Here is a 21911-nt window from a genome sequence, read left to right as displayed (position 1 = left end):
CATGATAGACTGTGTTTTATGTACAGTAATAATTCTGAGATCATGAGAATTCTATACGCACATCGCTTACCTGTATATTGATATTTATGTACATTGTTGTCCCCTTGGTTATTATAAAATTGCATAGTTGACGGTGCCCTCTGATAATCAGAACGGTGTTCTTTGATTCCCAGTATTGCAGGAGAAGAGGTGGCACTACCAGCTGTGAACAACACAACACGGAGGTGAGAAGGATGAAACGTTTAATTGAACCGTCTTTGTGTCCTTATCTAGGGCAACGTCCCAAATGGCTCCACATTTCCTATCTGGGGCATTCATGTTGACCAGAACCCTGGTGAAAAATAGTATACTAAGACAGTGTTTCTTAATCCTGGTCCTGGGGACCCAAAGGGGTCCACATTTTAGTTTTTAACCTAGCAGTACCAGGATAAAAAAATTAATGGGGAATAGGGTGCCATTTGGGATGTAACCTAGGTGAATTATTGTTTAGGCTGACCTGACTGGTTGACCGGTGACATCTGTATGGTGCTGGTGGGGAGGGTGGGCTGAGACTTGAACCTGTCGCGCTCTAGAGTGGATACCGGTGTGATGAAGTGGTTTTGGCTCCATCCGTCCTAAAGGCCAGTAGAGAAAGGAGACAGGGGTTAGTTTGAGCCACAAAAACCTGGGCTGCGCCCCAATAATATCTCCTTTCTCCTGAAGTGTACACTTGTTCACTACTTCCCACAAATCTAAAAGCCTTGGAGTGGTGGCGGGACACGGGCTTGTGGGAGTTTCCGCCATATCTAATACACCAGTCATTTCCTTTCAATGAAGGGAAGTGAACAAGTGCACACTTTGGCAGGAAGGAGAGATAATTGGGACGTAGCCCTGCTGTATTTAGCCTCCTCATCCCAACACTGGTCCTTCCCTTACCTTCTTATAGATAGTTCTCAGGTCTTTGTATTGCCACAGTGTGTTGAGGACCTGAGCGGCAGCTTTCACCACCTTCATAGAGTACCTTTGAGGACAGAGAGATGCATGGCACCACACATTACCACTGAGAAGTTAGAACTGAGGCCTCTTAGGGATATACGGCAAATGCATGGCATGGCATGTTTCTGTGGTTAAATAATATGAGTCTACTCTCAACTGTTTGAAATTGCTCTCACTCCATGCCGGGGTGTAACCTCAGCACATGAGCCTAGAGCAAGCGTCTGTGTGGAAGCACAAGTTGTCCTTCCTCGTGCTCTCTGTGTGCATCCCGAATGGCACCCCTGTCCCTTATATAGTAAACAACTAAAGGAGTAGCAGTAGACTGAAAAGCAGTGCACTAGAAAGGGAATAGGGTGCCATTTGCGACGCAGCCTCTGTCTGAGCAGCAGCCGAAGCCTCTCTCTCACCTCTCTCCCCTGCCCTTGGTGATGTTGACCAGCTTCTCGATGCCGCCCGTGTCGGCCAGTGCCTTGGCGTTCTCCATGTTCTTGCTGGTGACCTCGTGCAGGGTGCAGCAGATGGCCGCCACCGTCTCGTCAGAGAGCAGGGTGGTGTTCCCCCCAGGGAGACGATTCACCAGGTCCCTCATTGCATACTTCCCTGGGAGGTAGGGAGGGAGGGAGGGAGGGAGGGAGGGAGGGAGGGAGGGAGGGAGGGAGGGAGGGAGGGAGGGAGGGAGGGAGGGAGGGAGGGAGGGAGGGAGGGAGGAAGGATTAAGGAAGGAAGGAAGGAAGGAAGGAAGGAAGGAAGGAAGGAAGGAAGGAAGGAAGGAAGGAAGGAAGGAAGGAAGGAAGGAAGGAAGGAACAAGTATTAATTATGTACTTTATAATTTCTGTTATGAATTTACGATTGAGATTATGGCAAGGCTTCTTTATAAACCCATTCTGGCTTCCTCATCCTTACCGCCACAGACAATTTGTTCTATTTGACTTTTTAACAGCAAATAAATGAACTAGCTACACCTTTCAATTAAACTGGAACGCAACAGGGAGAGAGAGAGAGACAAAACGGAAATAAAGAGACATTCATTGCATTTTTGATATACAGTGTCTTACGTAATGTATTTGTACAGCAGATGCCTTCCTCTGGGGCAGGAGACCTAGAGTACACAGTGTACTTTCGTACTTTGCTGATGCTATATTTGTTCAGCTTGAGTTGTGCTGCCACAGACTACCATGTGCCTTTCCTATAGGACATAGCATTAGTGCCCCACAGACCCTGGGTTAATACCACTTGTTTTTTTCCCCTGAGATCAGCCCCTCCAGAGTACCTCTCCACACAGCCCCTCTCCCCCATCTCTCAGCCCCTCTCCCCCATCTCTCAGCCCCTCTCCCCCATCTCTCAGCCCCTCTCCCCCATCTCTCAGCCCCTCTCCCCCATCTCTCAGCCCCTCTCCCCCATCTCTCAGCCCCTCTCCCCCATCTCTCAGCCCCTCTCCCCCATCTCTCAGCCCCTCCAGAGTACCTCTCCACACAGCCCCTCTCCCCCATCTCTCAGCCCCTCTCCCCCATCTCTCAGGCTGGAAACTCTGCCTCTGCCTTGCTGGAACACTAACTCCTTATTATTTCCACATAGCTAGCCCATCAAAACCTTGTTTCCCTGAAAAGTGGTGATTTCACAAAAAAACAAGAAGAATTGGGATGAAGGGTAGCAATCTGGGCATATAATCAGCAGTTAGATTACTAAACGTTAACATAGATCTTCTGGTTCTACTTCATCTGAAACTTATTTTCCATCTCATCTCATCTCATCCCTTTTTTTTCATACACTGAGTGTACAAAATATTAGGACGGCTCTTTCCATGACATAGACCAGGGATGGGCAACTGGCGGCCCACCAGCCACATGCGGACCCCCAATTTCACCCAACTCATTTGGGGTCTCAACTTACTGTTGAGAGTAAGAATAATAGAATACACACGGTGCAATTTCGAAATTTGGTTGTGCATCAGCAGTCCATCAATTAGCCCATGTCAGCTAATTTATTTTAGATTGGTAAGTTACTCTAGTGACCAGCTATCTGACCGTGGTGGGGCCCATCAATCATCAGTTATCATGTTAAAAACTTCAAACATTTGCCTCCAAACTACACATTTTTCTCTCCACCCCATGTCAAAATGAGTAAAATTGGATGAAATTAGTTATAAAATTACTAAATCTTCTCTCCGCCCAATGGAAAAATGTGTAGAATTGCAGCAAGTGTGCTTTAAAATAGCAAGATTTTCTCTACGCCCTATGACAAAATGAGCAGAATTGCAGGGAATTAACTTTAAAACGTATATTTGTATATTCCGTCACAAGGGGGGGCGCTAAAAGGTTTCGCTCAGCAAGGTGGGGGTGGATGTGGGTAGGCAGACCCATGAAGCAGTGGGGCCCCTCATGATGACTTTGTTTTTTTGTGGACCCCACCCCCATCAGTGGCCCATTCATAACATAGACTGACCATCTGAATCCAGGTGGAAGCTATGATTCCTTATTGATGTCACTTGTTTAATCCACTTCAATCAGTGTAGTTGAAGGGGAGAAGACAAGTTTAAAAATTATTTTTAATCCTTGAGACAAGTGAGACATGGATTGTGTATGTGTGCCATTCAGAGGATGAATGGGCAAGACAAAAGGATATCCAGCCAACTTGACACAACTGTGGGAAGCATGGGAGTCAAATTGGGCCAGCATCCCTGTGGAACGCTTTCGACACCTTGTCGAGTCCAAGCCCTAAAGAATTTAGGCAAAAGGGGTGCAACTTAATATAATAAAATGTTCCTAATGTTTTGTACACTCATTGTATGGTGTTGGGTGACCATTTATTTGATCTGTGCTTGTATAGCACATGTGCATAGCCTACGGTACTGGTTGGTTGCGTTCCATACCGACTACACTGCAGATGCATTGTATCAACCTATGGTTGCGCGCCACGCCATCAACTGTGCAGTCGGCATCAAACTGTTACATCATATGATGTGGTGATCTGATACGTTAAACACCTGTCTGATATGTTAAACACCTGTCCATCTGATACGTTAAACACCTGTCTATCTGATAAGTTAAACACCTGTCTGATATGTTAAACACCTGTCCATCTGATACGTTAAACACCGGTCTATCTGACACGTTAAACACCTGTCTGATATGTTAAACACCTGTCCATCTGATATGTTAAACACCTGTCAATCTGATATGTTAAACACCTGTCTATGTGATATGTTAAACACCTGTCTATCTGATATGTTAAACACCTGTCTATCTGATACGTTAAACACCTGTCCATCTGACACGTTAAACACCTGTCTGATATGTTAAACACCTGTCCATCTGATATGTTAAACACCTGTCAATCTGATATGTTAAACACCTGTCTATGTGATATGTTAAAAACTGTCTATCTGATATGTTAAACACCTGTCTATCTGATATGTTAAACACCTGTCTATATGATATGTTAAACACCTGTCTATGTGATATGTTAAACACCTGTCTATCTGATATACGTTAAACACCTGTCCATCTGATATGTTAAACACCTGTCTATCTGATACGTTAAACACCTGTCCATCTGATATGTTAAACACCTGTCTATCTGACATGTTAAACACCTGTCTATCTGATATACGTTAAACACCTGTCCATCTGATATGTTAAACACCTGTCTATCTGATACGTTAAACACCTGTCCATCTGACATGTTAAACACCTGTCTATCTGACATGTTAAACACCTGTCTATCTGATATGTTAAACACCTGTCAATCTGATATGTTAAACACCTGTCTATCTGATATGTTAAACACCTGTCTATCTGATATACGTTAAACACCTGTCTATCTGATATACGTTAAACACCTGTCTATCTGATATACGTTAAACACCTGTCTATCTGATATACGTTAAACACCTGTCTATCTGATATACGTTAAACACCTGTCTATCTGATATACGTTAAACATCTGTCCATCTGATATGTTAAACACCTGTCTATCTGATATGTTAAACACCTGTCTATCTGATACGTTAAACACCTGTCCATCTGATATGTTAAACACCTGTCTATCTGATATGTTAAACACCTGTCTATCTGATATGTTAAACACCTGTCTATCTGATATGTTAAACACCTGTCCATCTGACATGTTAAACACCTGTCTATCTGACATGTTAAACACCTGTCTATCTGACATGTTAAACACCTGTCCATCTGATATGTTAAACACCTGTCCATCTGATATGGTAAACACCTGTCTATCTGATAGGTTAAACACCTAGCCAGGTGTTGTGAGATCTGTTAGGCATCTGCAATGGAGCCAGTGTTTGGTCCTCACCTATGAGCTCCTTGTTCCTGACGTCCAGGGCCATGTTCCTCAGGGCGGTGGCCACAGAGCAGACCACCCTGTCGTTGTCCATCCTCAGCAGCTCCACCAGGATGGGCAGACCCTTCTCCTTGCGCACCGCCGCACGGACGTACGCCGTAAACTAGTACAAATGCAGAGACGACACAGAGAGGACGTTTCAACTCAATCAACGTAAGAGTGTACACTTGATACATGTATATGTTTCATTGTCACATACCCGGATAGGCGCAGTGAAATTTGTAGTACAACCATAGTAGTAGTTCTATAGTTCTTCTTCAGAAAACCAGACAACAATGATGTTATAGCCCCTGTGATAAAAGTCCTAGAGCTGAAATAACCAAGAGCTACTGACACACGACTTTCAGCTATGGATCTCTAGCTTGATCTAGCGTCCTTCCTTGTCCCAGAAGCTAACATTAGCAACTAGGGGGTTTAGGAGAAAGCACTAAAAGTGACTATTGACATGTGTTTCACTGAGGAGAGTTCCCCTTGAAATTGTATTCACTTTACATAGCTAATAGACTATTCATTGTACACAGAGGAAAACAACACAAAATAGACTAGTGTTCTTGTCATCTCCTGTCCTGGGTGCTGTGTAGTGTGTACTCCGTAGTGTTCTCCATACCTTCCAGTTCCCAGCAGACAGGTTCTGTAGGGAGCCCGCCGAGCCCTCCAGAGTGGCAGGGTTGGAGCTCTCAGCCAGCAGGGTCAGGTAGGGCTTCACCACGGCTGGGTGCCATAACATCTCCGCCCCCTTGGGGGACTTGGAGAAGCCGGGGATGGGGCCCACTCCGTCCCACTGAGAACACATGGTCATGATTAGAGGTTCTAATTAAGGAATACGGCCCGAGGAGTATTGGCTTTATTCCTCATGGTATATGGCCAATATACCACGGCTAAGGGCTGTTCTTATGCACAACGCAACGTGGAGTGCCTGGATACAAGGCCTTAGCCGTGGTATATTGGCCATATACCACAAACCCCTGAGGTACCTTATTATAAACTGGTTATCAATGTAATAAGAGCAGTACACACAAATGTTTTGTCATACCCGTGATACACTGTATATACCACGGCTTTCAGCCAATCAGCATTCAGGGCTCTAACCACCCAGTTCATAATAAGATGTTGACTATATATGTATCAAGTGTCCCAGAGTAGGAGTGCTGATCTAGGATCAGTTTAGCCTTTTAGATCATAACGAAGATGATGGACAGGCGGGACCTGATCCTAGATCAGCACTCCTACTCTGAGACGCTTTGTGAATACGGGCCATGGTCTTCTCTAGAGCGCTCCTAGAAGAGTTAAAGTCAATATGTCAGTGTGTTATGTCTGTTTGTGACAGTGTGTTATATGTGAAAATGTGATTGTATTATACATTGTATTTTAATGTTTAAGGACTAAAATGCGGACTAAAATGTGGACTAAAAGAGATCCAAATCAAAAGTAATAGTTCACTCCAAAATCAAAGTTGGCAAATGAGTCCACCTCCCATCATGCCATCTGTTGCGTGGATCCAGCTATACGGCGCCTCGATCCCAAATGATTTGAAAAGACAGGCAGGCACCGTCATCTAATTGCGTCATGTTAGACAAAACAGATGTGGTGGGACTTGGACTCTTGCTACGAGGCCACTGTTGAGCTCTTAAAAAAACGCTTGACAAACATTTGGAGTGAACAATCACTTAAGGCCTAGGGAAGTGTCATGTGTTATACTTCCCCCAATCAGTGATGAGTTGTTATACCGGAGCTCAGCTGGAGTGAACGTTCCCTTTGAACACCTAGGAAGTGATATTTCCACCCTCAGACTGAAGTTTCGTCCCCAAATGGCACCCTATTCCCTATATAGTGCACCACTTTTGACCAGGACCCATAGGGTGGACGACATAGGGTGCACTACATAGGGAATAGGGGCACCATTTGAGATGCTACCCACGTTGTTGTTCTTGAGCTCACCTGCTCTTCCTGGGAACCCTTCTTCTTCTTCCTCTTCCGGCCCCAGCAGCTGGAGTCCACATCCTTACTGGGAGACTCACTTCCCAGCAGGCCGTCCAGCTCCTGGGCTCCCTGCAGCCTCGACGGCGGCATCTCCAGCTCCAGGCGATACGACAGGTTCCGCAGAGTGCAAATACAGTTCTCCACAATCTAGAGAGAGGTGAAGGGAGGAGGGTAATTTACTTGATTTATTGGTTCAATATGTTTCCATAGGTTTGATATGTTTCTATAGGTTTGATATGTTTCTATAGGTTTAATATGTTTCTGTAGGTTTGATATGTTTCTATAGGTTTAATATGTTTCTACAGGTTTGATATGTTTCTACAGGTTTAATATGTTTCTATAGGTTTGATATGTTTCTACAGGTTTGATATGTTTCTGTAGGTTTGATATGTTTCTATAGGTTTGATATGTTTCTGTAGGTTTGATATGTTTCTGTAGGTTTGATATGTTTCTGTAAGTTTGATATGTTTCTGTAGGTTTGATATGTTTCTGTAGGTTTGATATGCTTCTGTAGGTTTGATATGTTTCTATAGGTTTGATATGTTTCTATAGGTTTAATATGTTTCTGTAAGTTTGATATGTTTCTATAGGTTTGATATGTTTCTGTAGGTTTGATAAGTTTCTGAAGGTTTGATATGTTTTTATAGGTTTGATATGTTTCTATAGGTTTGATATGTTTCTATAGGTTTGATATGCTTCTATAGGTTTAATATGTTTCTGTAGGTTTGATATGTTTCTATAGGTTCGATATGTTTCTATAGGTTCGATATGTTTCTATAGGTTCAATATGTTTCTATAGGTTTAACATGTTTCTATAGGTTTGATATGTTTCTATAGGTTTGATATGTTTCTGTAGGTTTAATATGTTTCTATCGGTCTGAGAGAGAGAGAGAGAGAGAGAGAGAGAGAGAGAGAGAGAGAGAGAGAGAGAGAGAGAGAGAGAGAGAGAGAGAGAGAGAGAGAGAGAGAGAGAGAGAGAGAGAGAGAGAGAGAGGTGAGATCTCCATAAGTACACTGTACATCCTAAGAGGTTTGTTCCAGTGAAATAGTGCTCAATAAGCCAGACAGCCTCTGTGTGTTGGTGTGGAGACATCACAGGCCTGCTGTAGCAGTAGTAATGAATTAGGTATGAGATCCATGGTCTTAGAACAGAATAGAATGTCTCCACTTAGAAACAGAGATCTGGGTTTAACAAATGGGTTTAATTCCTTACTGTTTTATGCCCATTACTGGGATATGAGCATAGCAATAAATACACCGGATTGTATCCCAAATAGCACCCTATTCCCTTTATAGTGCACTTTTCTTGACCCGGGCCCATAAACGCACTGGTCAAAAGTAGTGCACTATATAAGACAGGCCAAATTTATAGGGAGATACTCAACCGGAACAGCTGGCTAACGGACCAGTGATAAAGTCCATAAACTTTTAAGTGGACACTGTTAACATTGTAGACCTATGGACTGATAGAAGGCCTTCCCAGTCAAGTAACTGAGCTGTGCGAGTCAATGTGAGCGAGAAATGATCAATTCAATTCAAAACTGGTAGGGTAGATTTCCCATTCTCCCCTACAGCTGCCTGCCATCGTGTGACAACATGGTTTCTAGTCGACACTGTGTGTTGCGCACGTGTGTGTGTGTGTGTGTGTGCGTGCATGTAGGTGTATGTCTCTGTGTGTGTCTGTGTGTGCGCAGACCTTGCTGTCGAAGTCCGAGGTGTTGACACAGGCCTTGATGACGTAGAGTAAAGAGTCCACCAGTCCCTCACAGGAGCGCATCTGTTTTCGAGCCTCCTCCCCCGCCGAGCTCAGGTTCCTTTAAAAACAACACACACACACCAGTCAGGATATAGGCCCCTGCAGCACACACACAATCACACACAATGAATTCACACACAAAGACGGCCCAGCAACATAACCAAACAGCCACTTAAAAAAAAAAAAAAAAAAAAAAAAAAAAAAAAAAAAAAAAGGTTTGTCCCAAATGCTACCCTATTCAGTGCGCTACTTTCAACCAGGGCCCATAAGACTCGGTTTAAGGTAGTGCACTATAAACGGAATAGGGTAGTATTTGGGACATAGACAAACTGTGTGTGTTTGTTCCCCTAGCGCGACTCTGGTGTGTGTTGTGGGGTTTTTACTTGTGCCGTCTCATCCATAATGGATGAGGCTCTCTGGTAGGCCTGGGTGATGCCGTTATGAGTGCTTTGGAGGGGGAAATGAGAGCCTAACTGAGCTCGCTCAGAGGCACAGTTCCATTTGCTGTCACCAATTAGAGAACAAACTCCACCATTCACTGACTGGCATCCGTCCCTAACGGCAACCTCTTCCCTATTTCGTGCAGGACTTTCGACTAGGGCCCATAGGGTACTGGCCAAAAGTAGTTTACGAAATAGGGAATAGGTTGCCATTTGGGACGCATACACAGCCTTCAAAGGAAGGGCCCTGGGAGGGTGGCTGGAGAGCCAGAATACCCTTCCCTATGGCTGGGGAGTTTTTTACCCTCTACACTGTCGGACTGTGTAACCACAACGGACTGACTCATTTAACCTAAATCCAATGACGGGGTGACATTCTTGGTTGACTCTCACGTTAAGTGACAACTCAACCAAATGTAAATCAAAACTAGACGTTGAACTGACGTCAGTGCCCAGTGGGACATTAGTGTAGCTGTAAACACACGGTACACAGACGTTCTGTCACTGTGTATTTAAAAAATAAATAATAATACTGCCATAGATGACCTGTTTACAACGCATTATTTGTAAGTCCCCAGGGGCAAGTTTGTCTCATTCCCTAGTCATAACTCGTGTTGGGAGGCTATGTTCAAATATGAACCTGGCTGCAAGAGCTTGACACATCCAGAAGGGGGTGGTATCATCATACACAAAATGTCCGCTACCTCATACAGCCACTGGTGTTCCTCAGGACCAGAGACGAGTGGAATTTGAGTTTGTGGTCCTCGTCGAATGTCGAGCTGCTCCACCCGGAATGAGGTATGATCACAGTGTTGGTCAGAGTAGTTAAGGCATCCCGAATGATTGTCATCTTGACGGAGTCACAGGAGGACAGGTTCCACAGCACCCCTGCAGGGAAGACGGAGGAAGGGGACATGTTAGAGACAGAGACAGGGCCACAAACTCCTGGTTGTCAGCTGTCATGTGCAGTTAGGCTAGCCCCACAGAGCTGCCGAGGACCAGGGCTTTTTTCTTTATAGCTCAGCACACACACACACACACACACACACACACACACACACACACACACACACACACACACACACACGAGACGAGAGGACCAAAGGAAAAATAATAGCCCTCGTCACAAATGAAACCCATCCTCCAGCTGTGAGACGTCGGGCATCTGGATCAAATAGATCCTTAGAAGCATTACATATCCTGCAGGCAAGTGAGGAAGACGTTTCACTGGAAATGAACACAAACAGCATATGGCACCGGCTCAGCGGTTTAAAACGTATCATATGAATAACGGAGCTTCCCGATATCACGTCATCATTTTATTCATTTGAAATGCGTGTATGCTAACCAGTGATACTTCTAGTATACAGTGTCTGATGCTTCATCTGCTCCAGATGACCCCGTGTGGAGCCTGTTCTTTATATCAGATGGCTGTGACTGGCAGCAGGGCGTCACTAACCTTGGACCGGGCTGCAGCTCGGCTCCTATCTAACCACAGGCAGCGAGCGAGACGTAGAATATGTCTCAAATGGGACCCTGCTCCCTATGTAGTGCGATACTTTTGAACAGAGCCCTATGGCTCCTTATTCCCTATGTAGTGCACAACCGCTGACCAGATCCCTATGGGAACCCTATGGGCCCTGGACAAAAGTAGTGCACTATATAGGGAATAGGGTGCCATTTGGGATGCATGTATAGCTGCTATCTCCTGCTGCGGGCAGAGCAAAAGAGAATTATCTACACCCTGCTGACTGGCAGATCTCTTTGGTTGTGTGTGAGGATAGGCAAGCATGAAATTCTACACATTTTGCCATGGCTTATCCCGTGTCCTTATGCTATCTGAGTGACTCAAACATTATAGCGAAAACAATAGGGGCCCCGCGCCATGACATTTTGGGGAATTGTCGATTCTCGCTGACCGTCTAGTTTTTATTTTGCCGATAGTTAGTTCTCAAAGATGATCTCATTTAACAACATATAGCTCCATTATATTTTCGACATGCTTTGTCTCTGGTTTAAGTTTACACAGAAAACGTTTTACCATCCTGAAATCATATCTTTTGGAGTGGCGGCAAACGGTTTAGCAGCGGCGGCCCGCCTCTGCTAAATTAATATTGGCGAAACACTGGTGTGCGTGTGTGCCTGTGTGTGTGTAAGGTGTATTCGTGTGTGTGTGTGTGCAAGTAATCCTTGTGGTTTCCTTGAGCTCTCGCATTTCCACCACAGTCTGTGTAGCCTGTGTTTCCTAGACACTGGTCTCTCTTATCTTCTCTCCAATGAAACCAGTGGAGATCATCGCGCCCGTTACTACAGCCCAAGGGCACAATATAAAGAGGATGCCAGCAAGGCATTATAGAGACAGATCTGTCTGTGGCCCAAATAGTGTCTGCTCCGTCCCTATCTTTGAGTTACCCTGTTTACCCATGAAAGCATCTCTCTCCACGGTTAACATTCAGCCGATGAAGCCTCTTATCTGCTCCTGCCAGGACCGTGTTGGGCTGCATACCGACGCTATAACGTGTATGCTCAGGCCCTGGGATTCATTTCAATAAAACCTCCCCGCGGTGATTGAGCGCCTTTCTCTACTAGCTTAGCCTATAGCCTTCCTTAGTTTGTCTTTCTCCGATGGCTGTTTAGTGAATTCCCTCAGACAGAGGGCCTTGTAATGTAGAGATAACACAAACGCACGCACAGCGCTGGTCTAGCACTTACTTCAGGCAAACTGAAATGTCCCAGGTCTGTCCCAGTAGCCATCCTAGTTCCTCCTCATCGGCCCGAAGCTCTATTTGAAGAAGCCGCTAACCGGCCAGCTTTTAAACTGACCCTGTGGAAGCTGCCTGGCCGCCGCAGTCTTGGGATAAATCGGGCAGCTGAGCCCAGTGAGGTGTGACTGACAGGGGTAAACGCCCATTCTGACAGTCAGAGGGAACAGGCTGTGTGAATGAGGCTTGATCTCTCAGATCTTGGCTCAGTCCTATACAAGCTACTGTCTGTGTGTGTGTGTGTGTGTGTGTGTGTGTGTGTGTGTGTGTGTGTGTGTGTGTGTGTGTGTGTGTGTGTGTGTGTGTGTGTGTGTGTGTGTGTGTGTGTGTGTGTGTGTGTGTGTGTGTGTGTGTGTGTGTGTGTGTGGCTAGGTGCGGGAACACTAGCCCCAATGTAAACGAATGCCCAAGCTGAAGAGGAAATACGCTGTGACACGGGAGCCATTCATCCGCCTTCGAATCAATCCTCGAAAGACAAAATCATTTGACTGTGGCCTAGATTTATAAAGTTAGGGAGGGTAGTGTGTATGTGTGTGTGTGTGTGTGGGGGGGGGGGGGTAGTGTGTGTGGCGCTCTCTCATAGCTTGGAAAGCAGTGACCTGGCTAAAGGGCTCCATTCCGCCCCATAATGAAATCTCCACTGAGCTTGTTATTCAGTTACAATCTGCTTGAATTAAGTGTTGAAGCAAGGATAGCCCTTACAGTACTGAGCTAGTGTGGGTCAGGTGTTTAGCCGCTTCTGATTGTCCGGAGTAAGGGTGTGGTCGGGTATGAACAGGCTCTGATTGGGTAGATGAATGAATGGGCATAGGCCCAGGCATCAGTTGACTCTGAGAGTTTACATGCTCTTTGCTATAGAGCTGTGATAAGCACGTAGATCCATTGCGATACTAGACTCAAATAACACCCTATTCCCTATGTAGTGCACTACTTTTGACCAGAGGCCATATGAAATAGGGTGCCCCTGCCATTCGGGGACGCAGCCCTGGACAGTCTTGTGTCCGCTCAAGGCCGAAGGCTTGCTCCGACATTCATTATTAAAAAAATCAAGACTAGCTTTGACACTGTTATTCGACCGTGGGCCAGTGGGGGGCAGAGCGGAGAGCTGTGTGTAGACTAGCGGTTAGTAGAAAATCGTTTTTGTTTTCCCCCAGTCTGTAGGGTGTGGCTGACTACAGTATAACTGTGTGCCTGAAGTCTCAATACATTTCCAGAGCGGCTGCAGAGTGAGCAAGATGACAATCTGTACTCTGCCCTACATCTGAGGAAATGGAGGCTTTGCAGCAGCTCCAGTGTGTCTCGCTTGATGAGCTCTGTTCAATTTCAAAGGAACGCTGATTAGAGATGAGCGCTGTCGGCCTGATTTCCCTACAGCTGTCTGGAAAAACACTCAACACAAGGCCCAAGGTTAGCCCTGTACCTGCTTTACCATCTAAACATAGACACTTCTATTTAAGGGAAGCTACATAGGGACACAGGAGCAATGATCCCACACACACACAGACACACACAAACTAATGTGATTTTCTTCCTTCCCTGGTTGTGTCGGTTGGTGGTTGGTCCTTCCCTTTTTGGTCGGTGGTTGTAGTTGTGACAGCGGGTCACATGCGGACAGACAGTGCTTTGTAGGACAGGGCCCCTGTGTGCTGCTCGGAGCAGCAAGGTCGGGCAAGGGCCCGGCTGTGTGTGTGTGTGCCAGCGTGTGTGTGTGTGTGTGTGTACAGATGCTGCTCCCACCGTAGGCGCCAGGTGACACCTGTACTGCCACTGGGGTGACAACAGCCAGGGGAGGCCTGGCACTTTGATCTCAGAAGCCTTGTGAGGACAGGCCATAACCACAACAGCTGCTGTGGGAGCCAGGGACCAGGCCTAGACGGCTTGACATGTCCCCCACAACATGAACCCCTGACCTGATTAGAGAAGAGAGACGGCGGCTCCATTAGTAGCTCACATGGAGCATGGCCGATGATCCACTGGACTAATAACAGAATAAGGGGCCATTGACACACAGGGGAACAAACATTTCCTGCTCAGATGGTCACACTGAGTACCCTATAACCGTCTCAAACAACATCTGCATCCAAAATGGCACTGGACAATGGTGTCGGAGGAGACGGCTGTACTGGAAGAAGATTTTTTCTTTAACGAGTCTGACGCAAAGGATTTACTTCAGACACCCGATAAGGCCCTCATCCCTGTCATTAGCAGGAGAAAGAGACAGAGATATCGGGGACATAGGTCGGGGTGACTTGTAAGGATCCAACGACGAGTGGGTAATCTGCCTTTACCATCAGTCCTATTAGCCAACGTAAAATCGTTGGATAACAAAATAGACGAACTACGATCACATATATACTAACAACGGACATTAAAAACTGTAATATCTTATGTTTCACCGAGTAGTGGCTGAACGACGACATGAAAAACATACAGCTGGTGGGTTTTATACTGCATCGGCAAGATAGAACAGCCGTCTTCGGTATGACAAGGGGTGGCGGTCTGTGTATATTTATAAACACCAGCTGTTGCACGAAATCTAATCGTACGTCTTGAGGTTTTGCACGCCTGAGGTGATGATAAGCTTATCACATGATAAGCTGTAGATCACACTATTTACAAAGAGAATTTTGATCTGTATTCTTCGTAGCTGTCTATTTACCTCCACAAACCGATGCTGGCACTAAGATCGTACACAATGAGCTGTATACGGCCATAAGGAAACAGGAAAACACTCATCTAGGAGGCGGCACTCCTAGTGGCTGCAGACTTTAATGCAAATTTCTACCAGCATGTTAAATGTGCAACCAGAGGGAAAACAAACTCAAGACCACCTTTACTCCTCACACAGTGATGCGTACAAAGCTCTCCCTCGCCCTCTACTTGGCAAATCTGACAATAATTATATCCTTCTGATTCCTGTTTACAAGCAAAAACTAAAGCAGGAAGTACCAGTGACTTGGTCAATAAAGAAGTGGTCAGATGATGCAGATGCTAAGCTACAGGACTGTTTTAAAAGCACAGACTGGAATATGTTCTGTGATTCTTCCGAAGGCATTGAGGAGGACACCACATCAGTCACTGGCTTTATCAATAAGTGCATCGATGACGTCATCCCTACAGTGACTGTACGTAAATACCTCAACCAGAAGCCATGGATTACAGGCAACATTCGCACTGAGCTAAAGGGTAGAGCTGCCGGTTTCAAGGAGCGAGACTCTAACCCGAAAGCTTATAAGAGATCCCGCTATGCCCTCTGACGAACCATCAAACAGGCAAAGCGTCAACACAGCACTACTATTGAAATGTACTACACCGGCTCCGACGCTCGTCTGATGTGGCAGAGCTTGCAAACCATTACAGACTACAGGCAACATTCGCACTGAGCTTAAAGGGTAGAGCTGCCGGTTTCAAGGAGCGAGACTCTAACCCGAAAGCTTATAAGAGATCCCGCTATGCCCTCTGACGAACCATCAAACAGGCAAAGCGTCAACACAGCACTACTATTGAAATGTACTACACCGGCTCCGACGCTCGTCTGATGTGGCAGAGCTTGCAAACCATTACAGACTACAAAGGAAAGCACAGTCACGAGCAACCCAATGATTTGAGCCTACCAGACAAGCTAAATTACTTCTATTACTTCTATGCTTCGAGGCAAGAAAAGCTGAAGCATGCATGAGAGAATTAGCGGTTCCGGACGACTGTGTGATCACGCTCTCCATTGCCGATGTGAGTAAGACCTTTAAACAGGTCAACATTCAGAAGGCCGCAGGACCAGACGGATTACCAGAACGTGTACTGCAAGCATGCGCTGACCAACTAGCAAGTGTCTTCACTGACATTGAGTCTAACACCAACATGTTTCAAGCAGACCACCATAATTCCTGTGCCCAAGAACACGAAGGTAACCTGCCTAAATGACTACCAACCCGTAGCACACATGTCTGTAGCCATGAAGTGCTTTGAAAGGCTGGTCATGGCTCACATCAACACCATTATCCCAGAAACCCTAGACACACTCCAATTTGCATACTGCTCCAACAGATCCACAGATGATGCAATCTCTATTGCACTCAACACTGGCCTTTCCCACCTTGACAAAAGGAACACCTAAGTGAGAATGCTATTGCTAACACCATAGTGCCCTCAAAGCTCATCACTAAGCTAAGGTCCCTGGGACTAAACACCTCCCTCCGCAACTGGATCCTGGACTTCCTGACGGGCCGCCCCGAGGTGGTAAGGGTAGGTAACAACACATCTGCCACAATGATCCTCAACACGGGGGACCCTCATGGGTGTGTGCTCAGTCCCCTCCTGTACTCCCTGTTCATTCATGACTACATGGCCAGGCACGACTCCAGCACCATCATTAAGTTTGCCGATGACACAACGGGGGTAGGCCTGATCACCTACAACGATAAGACCTATAGGGAGGAGGTCAGAGACCTGGCCGTGTGGTGCCAGGATAACAACCTCTCCCTTAACGTGACCAAGACAAAGGAGATGATTGTGGACTACAGGAAAAGGAGGACCGAGCACACCCCTATTCACATCGACGGGCTGTAGTGGAGCAGGTTGGGAGCTTCAAACACACCAAGAATGCCGTGAAGAGGGCACGACAAAGCCTATTCCCCCTCAGGAGACTGAAAAGATTTCACATGGGTCCTCAGATTCTCAAAAAGTTCTAGAGCTGCACCATCGAGAGCATCCTGACTGGTTGCATCACTGCCTCATATGGCAACAGCTCGGCCTCCGACCGCAAGGCACTACAGAGGGTAGTGCGTACGGCCCAGTACATCACTGGGGCCAACCTTCCTGCCATCCAGGACCTCCACACCAATGTCAGCAGAAGGCCCTACAAATTGACAAAGACTCCAGCCACCCTAGTCATAGTCTGTTGTCTCTGCTACCGCACGGCAAGTGGTACCGGAGCTCCAAGTCTAGGTCCAAATGGCTTCTTAACAGCTTCTTACCCCAAGCCATAAGACTCCTGAACAGGTAATCAAATGGCTACCCAGACTACCAGACTACCAAATGGCTACCCAGACTTTTACACTGCTGCTTCTCTCTGTTTATTATCTATGCATAGTCACTTTAACTCTCCCTACATGTACATATTACCTCAATTACCTCGAGTAACCTGTGCCCCTGCACATTGACTCTGTACCGGTACCCCCTGTATATAGCCTCGCTAGTGTTATTTTACTGCTGCTCTTTAATTATTACATTTACATTTTTTACTTATCTATTTTTTTAAATGACATTGTTGGTTAAGGGCTTGTAAGTAAGCATTTCACTGTTGTATTCGGCGCATGTGACAAATTAATTTGATTTCCTACACAGAGTAGTACTTTTTACCAGAGCCCTGGGTGCCATTTGAGACACAGACATACAGGACATGTCGCTTAAAAAAACAAGGTTAAATTACACCGCCAACCATGCTTCCAAGGGAAGAAATATGTCAGAGGGTAATTGGAGAGTAAGTCTTGTCGGTTCCAATTAGCCCATTGGCTTTGGCCAGTAGGAAGAGAACTAAAAACTCCTACTGTGGATTATACTGATTGGTTGTGATTATCCAGAGGTGACGCTGTGATCGATGACCTTCTCTAATGCTAAGCATTCTGGGTCTTCAACTGCCAATTAGCCATGCTGCTGAGGTTTTACAATACATGCAGTCGTAAAGAGTGCTCACAACAGGTCAATGCAATTTAGTCCAAGATTTGTGTGACACACATCTGCCTCGAACTGGCCTCTCTTTTCAATGACAACGGAAAAGACTGGCTAGAAGTGACTGAAATGCCAGTGGTTCCATCCCCCATGATCCATTCTGTTATGGGCTGCATGTGGTTCTGATGGTTTAGTTCTGTAATTCGCCCTATCAGTGTTTAGGAGACTCTAAGAAGAACCGGCTCTTCCTTTTCCTTGGAGAAGAACGAAACAAACACCAACTTGATTGACACATGAGACCAATGCTCCCTCCTTGGGACAGCCACACAGAAGATATGTCAGCCCGCACAGAGAAGCACGAGATTGAACTTCACGGAACTTTCTAGAGTTTTCCTCCTTAGTTAACGCCATCAATGTTTCCCTTCGCTGTGGGGAATTGGGATTGAAATCAACGCAATATTAGCCACTTTCAACGCAACATACCGAAACAAAACAAACTCTGCGAGACTTAGTACGCAAAACTAACTATGCAAGAGATCTTGTTGGAGGCAGAATGCATCAGAGTAGGATTCTATTGCTTTGACACATACATACGACTCAGCCTTACTCTACACAGCATGAGTGATGTGAGTAGATTGTTGTCAGATCAAAGCGAGAGCTGCATGTAGCCACATGTGCACATTTGTTCATATCCTTTGCAAGTTAGTGAGTTATTAGCTCAGTTATAGATCATTTGTAGTCAGTAATAAGGGAGGGATTGCTTCCTACAAGAGCACAAAATGTGTACATTTCTAGACATCTTTGAAAAGTCAGTCAGGAAAAGAGCTTTTTATATGTCTTAAAGGGGCAGTGTTGTAAGACAGGCTTGAGTAAGCTAAGTAGACAAAAGGCTAGTGGTTCCTTGCATCAAACAACACAACAACATTTTCAGACATAGAACAGCTATTTCCATGTTAAAATGTTACGGGATGCATTTCCTCCATTGCTTTTGATGGTAGCCCACTCTGGTAGGCCTACATTATGGTCAAATAGCCACAGTAGCCTACTTGACCACTGTTAAAACTAACTTAAAGCGGGTACAGCCTCAGTGTTCACAGTCAACGCACGCCCCCGGATGTTGCACAGAATATTCACAATGTTCAACTTTGCGCTCAGCAAACAGGAAATTTGCTCAGTGCGGGATTCTGTTGTGGAGGGAACACCGCATAAGACAAAGCCATATCTCCACTTCACTTCCACAATGTATTGCTGCAGAAAGGAGCAAATGGACGCTGCATTTTGCTGGCGCTCCCCGTGTATTGGTAGCCTGAAGGACCCATTACACTGTAACCTGAGCTACGGCGAGAGACAGAGTAGAGCAGGAGCTGAGCTGTATACAAACAGCTGATTCAGCCATCTGGGAGCCAAACATCTTGGCTTGCTTATTTCTGTAATACTCCTCCTTGATCCTAAACAACTTGGATTTATACCCTGTTTGCAGAGCTTCAGCCACGCGGGGAAAACTGCACCGTGTGCACTGGGAAACGAGTGTCCGCTCAAACGGCAAGGTCGGTTTGAGATCACACAATGAGCAGCAACTGAATCGCCGATCTCCACATCCCAAGGCCCTGTTCAGGGTATAAAAACAACAACCCATCTGACGTTTTAAAACGGCGAACGGAAAAACGGGTGTTCTCATTGGAAAGTTCAGGCAGTACCCTCCTCCGTTTTTAGAGCGCCAACGCCCATTTCCTGTCTACCCGAACACGACCCAGGGGAGGCTAGTGAGGGACTCCGACCCCCTGCAACGAACGACAGCGACTAGCGACCAGACTAGCCTGCACAGTGGCTTTCCCCTTCATAGTGCACTACTTGTCACCAGGGCCGGTCAGCAGTAGTGCACTATATAGGGAATAGGGTGCATGACGGGACACAGGCAGTGACTCATGCCAATTGACTGGTGAAGGGGAGGACGGGCAGGCAGGCGAGAAGGTGAATAATTGAACAGCTCTACTTTAGGTTGTGTAGTAATGTTCCTGACCCACAAAAACCCTGGAGTGGATCTCCAGTGGATCTGATTCGTGCAAACGTCACTGAATAATGAATGAGTGGAACAACATGGAACTGTGGGAAATGTGACCTTTTTGAATATGCCAGATGGCAAAGCGAGAGAATAGCACACAGAGCTGTGGTGTGGAAAGGCCCGGTCCGCGGGGGTTCAGGTTTTTTTAAATTTTTTAAAATTTATTTTACCTTTATTTAACCAGGCAAGTCAGTTAAGAACAAATTCTTATTTTCAATGACGGCCTGGGAACAGTGGGTTAACTGCCTGTTCAGGAGCAGAACGACAGATTTGTACCTTGTCAGCTCGGGGGTTTGAACTCGCAACCTTCCGGTTACTAGTCCAACGCTCTAGAAGCCATTTGAAAGAAACACACCTTTCTCACCCAGAGAGGCAGAGAGACACACACACACACACATACACAAGCGCATGTGAGCACAGAGCGAATTCACTATGCATGCACGCAAGCTCATACACACGTGCACGCACACAGACATACTCGGTGTGAATTCACCGCGCACATGCAAGCGCACACACAAATAACACACACACACACACACACTCTCCCTTACCCGTGACCAGCTCCCTCACTTCAGCGTCCACCGTCTTCCTCAGCAGTCTGAGCAAAGCGGGGACGCCACCTGCGTTTCTCACGGCGACCTTGTTGTCGTCCGTGGCTTTCCCGTAGACCAGGTTCCTCAGAGCGCCACAGGCGTTCCTCTGGACCTCTAGGGTTTTGTGGTCTAGTAGGTCCACCAAGTGCTTGATGCCCCCTAGACGGCACACCTGCAGAGGTGGGGTTATACAGTGTTACTAAGAATGGCCTGAACACAAAACTCATTAGCTTCCACAGCAAACAAAAGCACAAGAGAACGGGGATCAACAACAAGCAGGGGGAATATTCTAAGGTGGATGGATATTATAAGATGACATGATGGTCTCCATTACACAATCTAGGCGTTGCATTTATTGATGTAGCTTAAGCCGGGATGGGGAGAGAATAGCTTTCTTCATACCAGATGAAGGAAATATGGAAAATGTCATGCAAATCTTTAGTGTTCACATAGAATGCCTAAACTCTAGGGTGGATACAAGGTCTGAAACTCATAGTGCAAGTGCTGCAGTAACTTAAAGAGATGGAGTAAACAACAGCATTCTTATGCATCTTTCGACGTACGAATAGATTTCAGCGAGTTGACTTTCTGCACCTTTGGGGTTTAGAAGAAAAGAAAAAAACACATCTGCAGAGCTGACGGTTAGTTGCCTCTTATCAAAACCTAGAAAAGACTCAATGTGCTTTCCTTGAAATACTTGAAATGGGTGTCTTTGTAATGTATGACTGTGTGACCGAGAGAGAGAGAGAGAGAGCGAATGACAGAGAGACAGACACACAGAAAGAGATACTGTGTGTGTGTGTGTGCGTGCGTGTTTGTCTTAATAAAAACAAAAAAGTAATTCTTCATTGTGTGTGCGCGTGCGTGCGTGTGTGTGGCTGTGTGCTTTTGGTTTTACTATACTTGTTGAGACCAATAGTCGAGCCCCGGCCCCCCCCTACCGTCTCAAAGGCGGAGACAGGTGCATCAAAGCTGGGACCGAGAGACTGATAAACGGCTTCTATCTCCCGGCCATCTGACTGATGAAGAGGCACCACTAGCCGGCCTCCACCCGGTACCCTGCCCTAAACCTCAGACACTGTCATTAGCCAGCTACCACACGATACGCAACCCTTCACCTTCGAGGCTGCTGCCTTATGTACATAGTCATGGAACACTGGTCACTTTAATAATGTTTACACACTGTTTTACCCACTTCCTATGAATATACTGTATTCTAGTGGCTCATCCTATATGACTACTGCTGTACACACCCTTTATATTTACATACATATACTGTATATTATTCTATCCATTTTGCTATGGGGTTTTGT

At 46.0% G+C, this 21911-nt stretch overlaps 1 protein-coding gene across 7 annotated transcripts in view; it reads right to left on the bottom strand.

The window, feature by feature from the left end:
- Positions 1–21911, bottom strand: part of LOC135547170 (plakophilin-4-like) — a 115650-nt gene that overhangs the window by 4257 nt on the left and 89482 nt on the right. For all 7 annotated transcript variants that reach the window (XM_064975901.1, XM_064975899.1, XM_064975904.1 and 4 more), the window contains 10 exons: positions 20557–20770; positions 10219–10402; positions 9015–9132; positions 7277–7465; positions 5946–6119; positions 5291–5441; positions 1383–1575; positions 916–1000; positions 497–614; positions 71–202 (listed from right to left, as the gene is read on the bottom strand). In XM_064975901.1, the coding sequence (XP_064831973.1) occupies positions 71–202; positions 497–614; positions 916–1000; positions 1383–1575; positions 5291–5441; positions 5946–6119; positions 7277–7465; positions 9015–9132; positions 10219–10402; positions 20557–20770 (1558 nt within the window). The remainder of the gene's footprint in view (positions 1–70; positions 203–496; positions 615–915; positions 1001–1382; positions 1576–5290; positions 5442–5945; positions 6120–7276; positions 7466–9014; positions 9133–10218; positions 10403–20556; positions 20771–21911) is intronic.

This window comes from Oncorhynchus masou, chromosome 10 (genome assembly GCF_036934945.1).
Source record: "Oncorhynchus masou masou isolate Uvic2021 chromosome 10, UVic_Omas_1.1, whole genome shotgun sequence".
NCBI classification, from domain to species: domain Eukaryota; kingdom Metazoa; phylum Chordata; class Actinopteri; order Salmoniformes; family Salmonidae; genus Oncorhynchus; species Oncorhynchus masou.
Note: the sequence above shows the minus strand (reverse complement) of the source record. Positions and strands in the feature narration are given on the sequence as shown.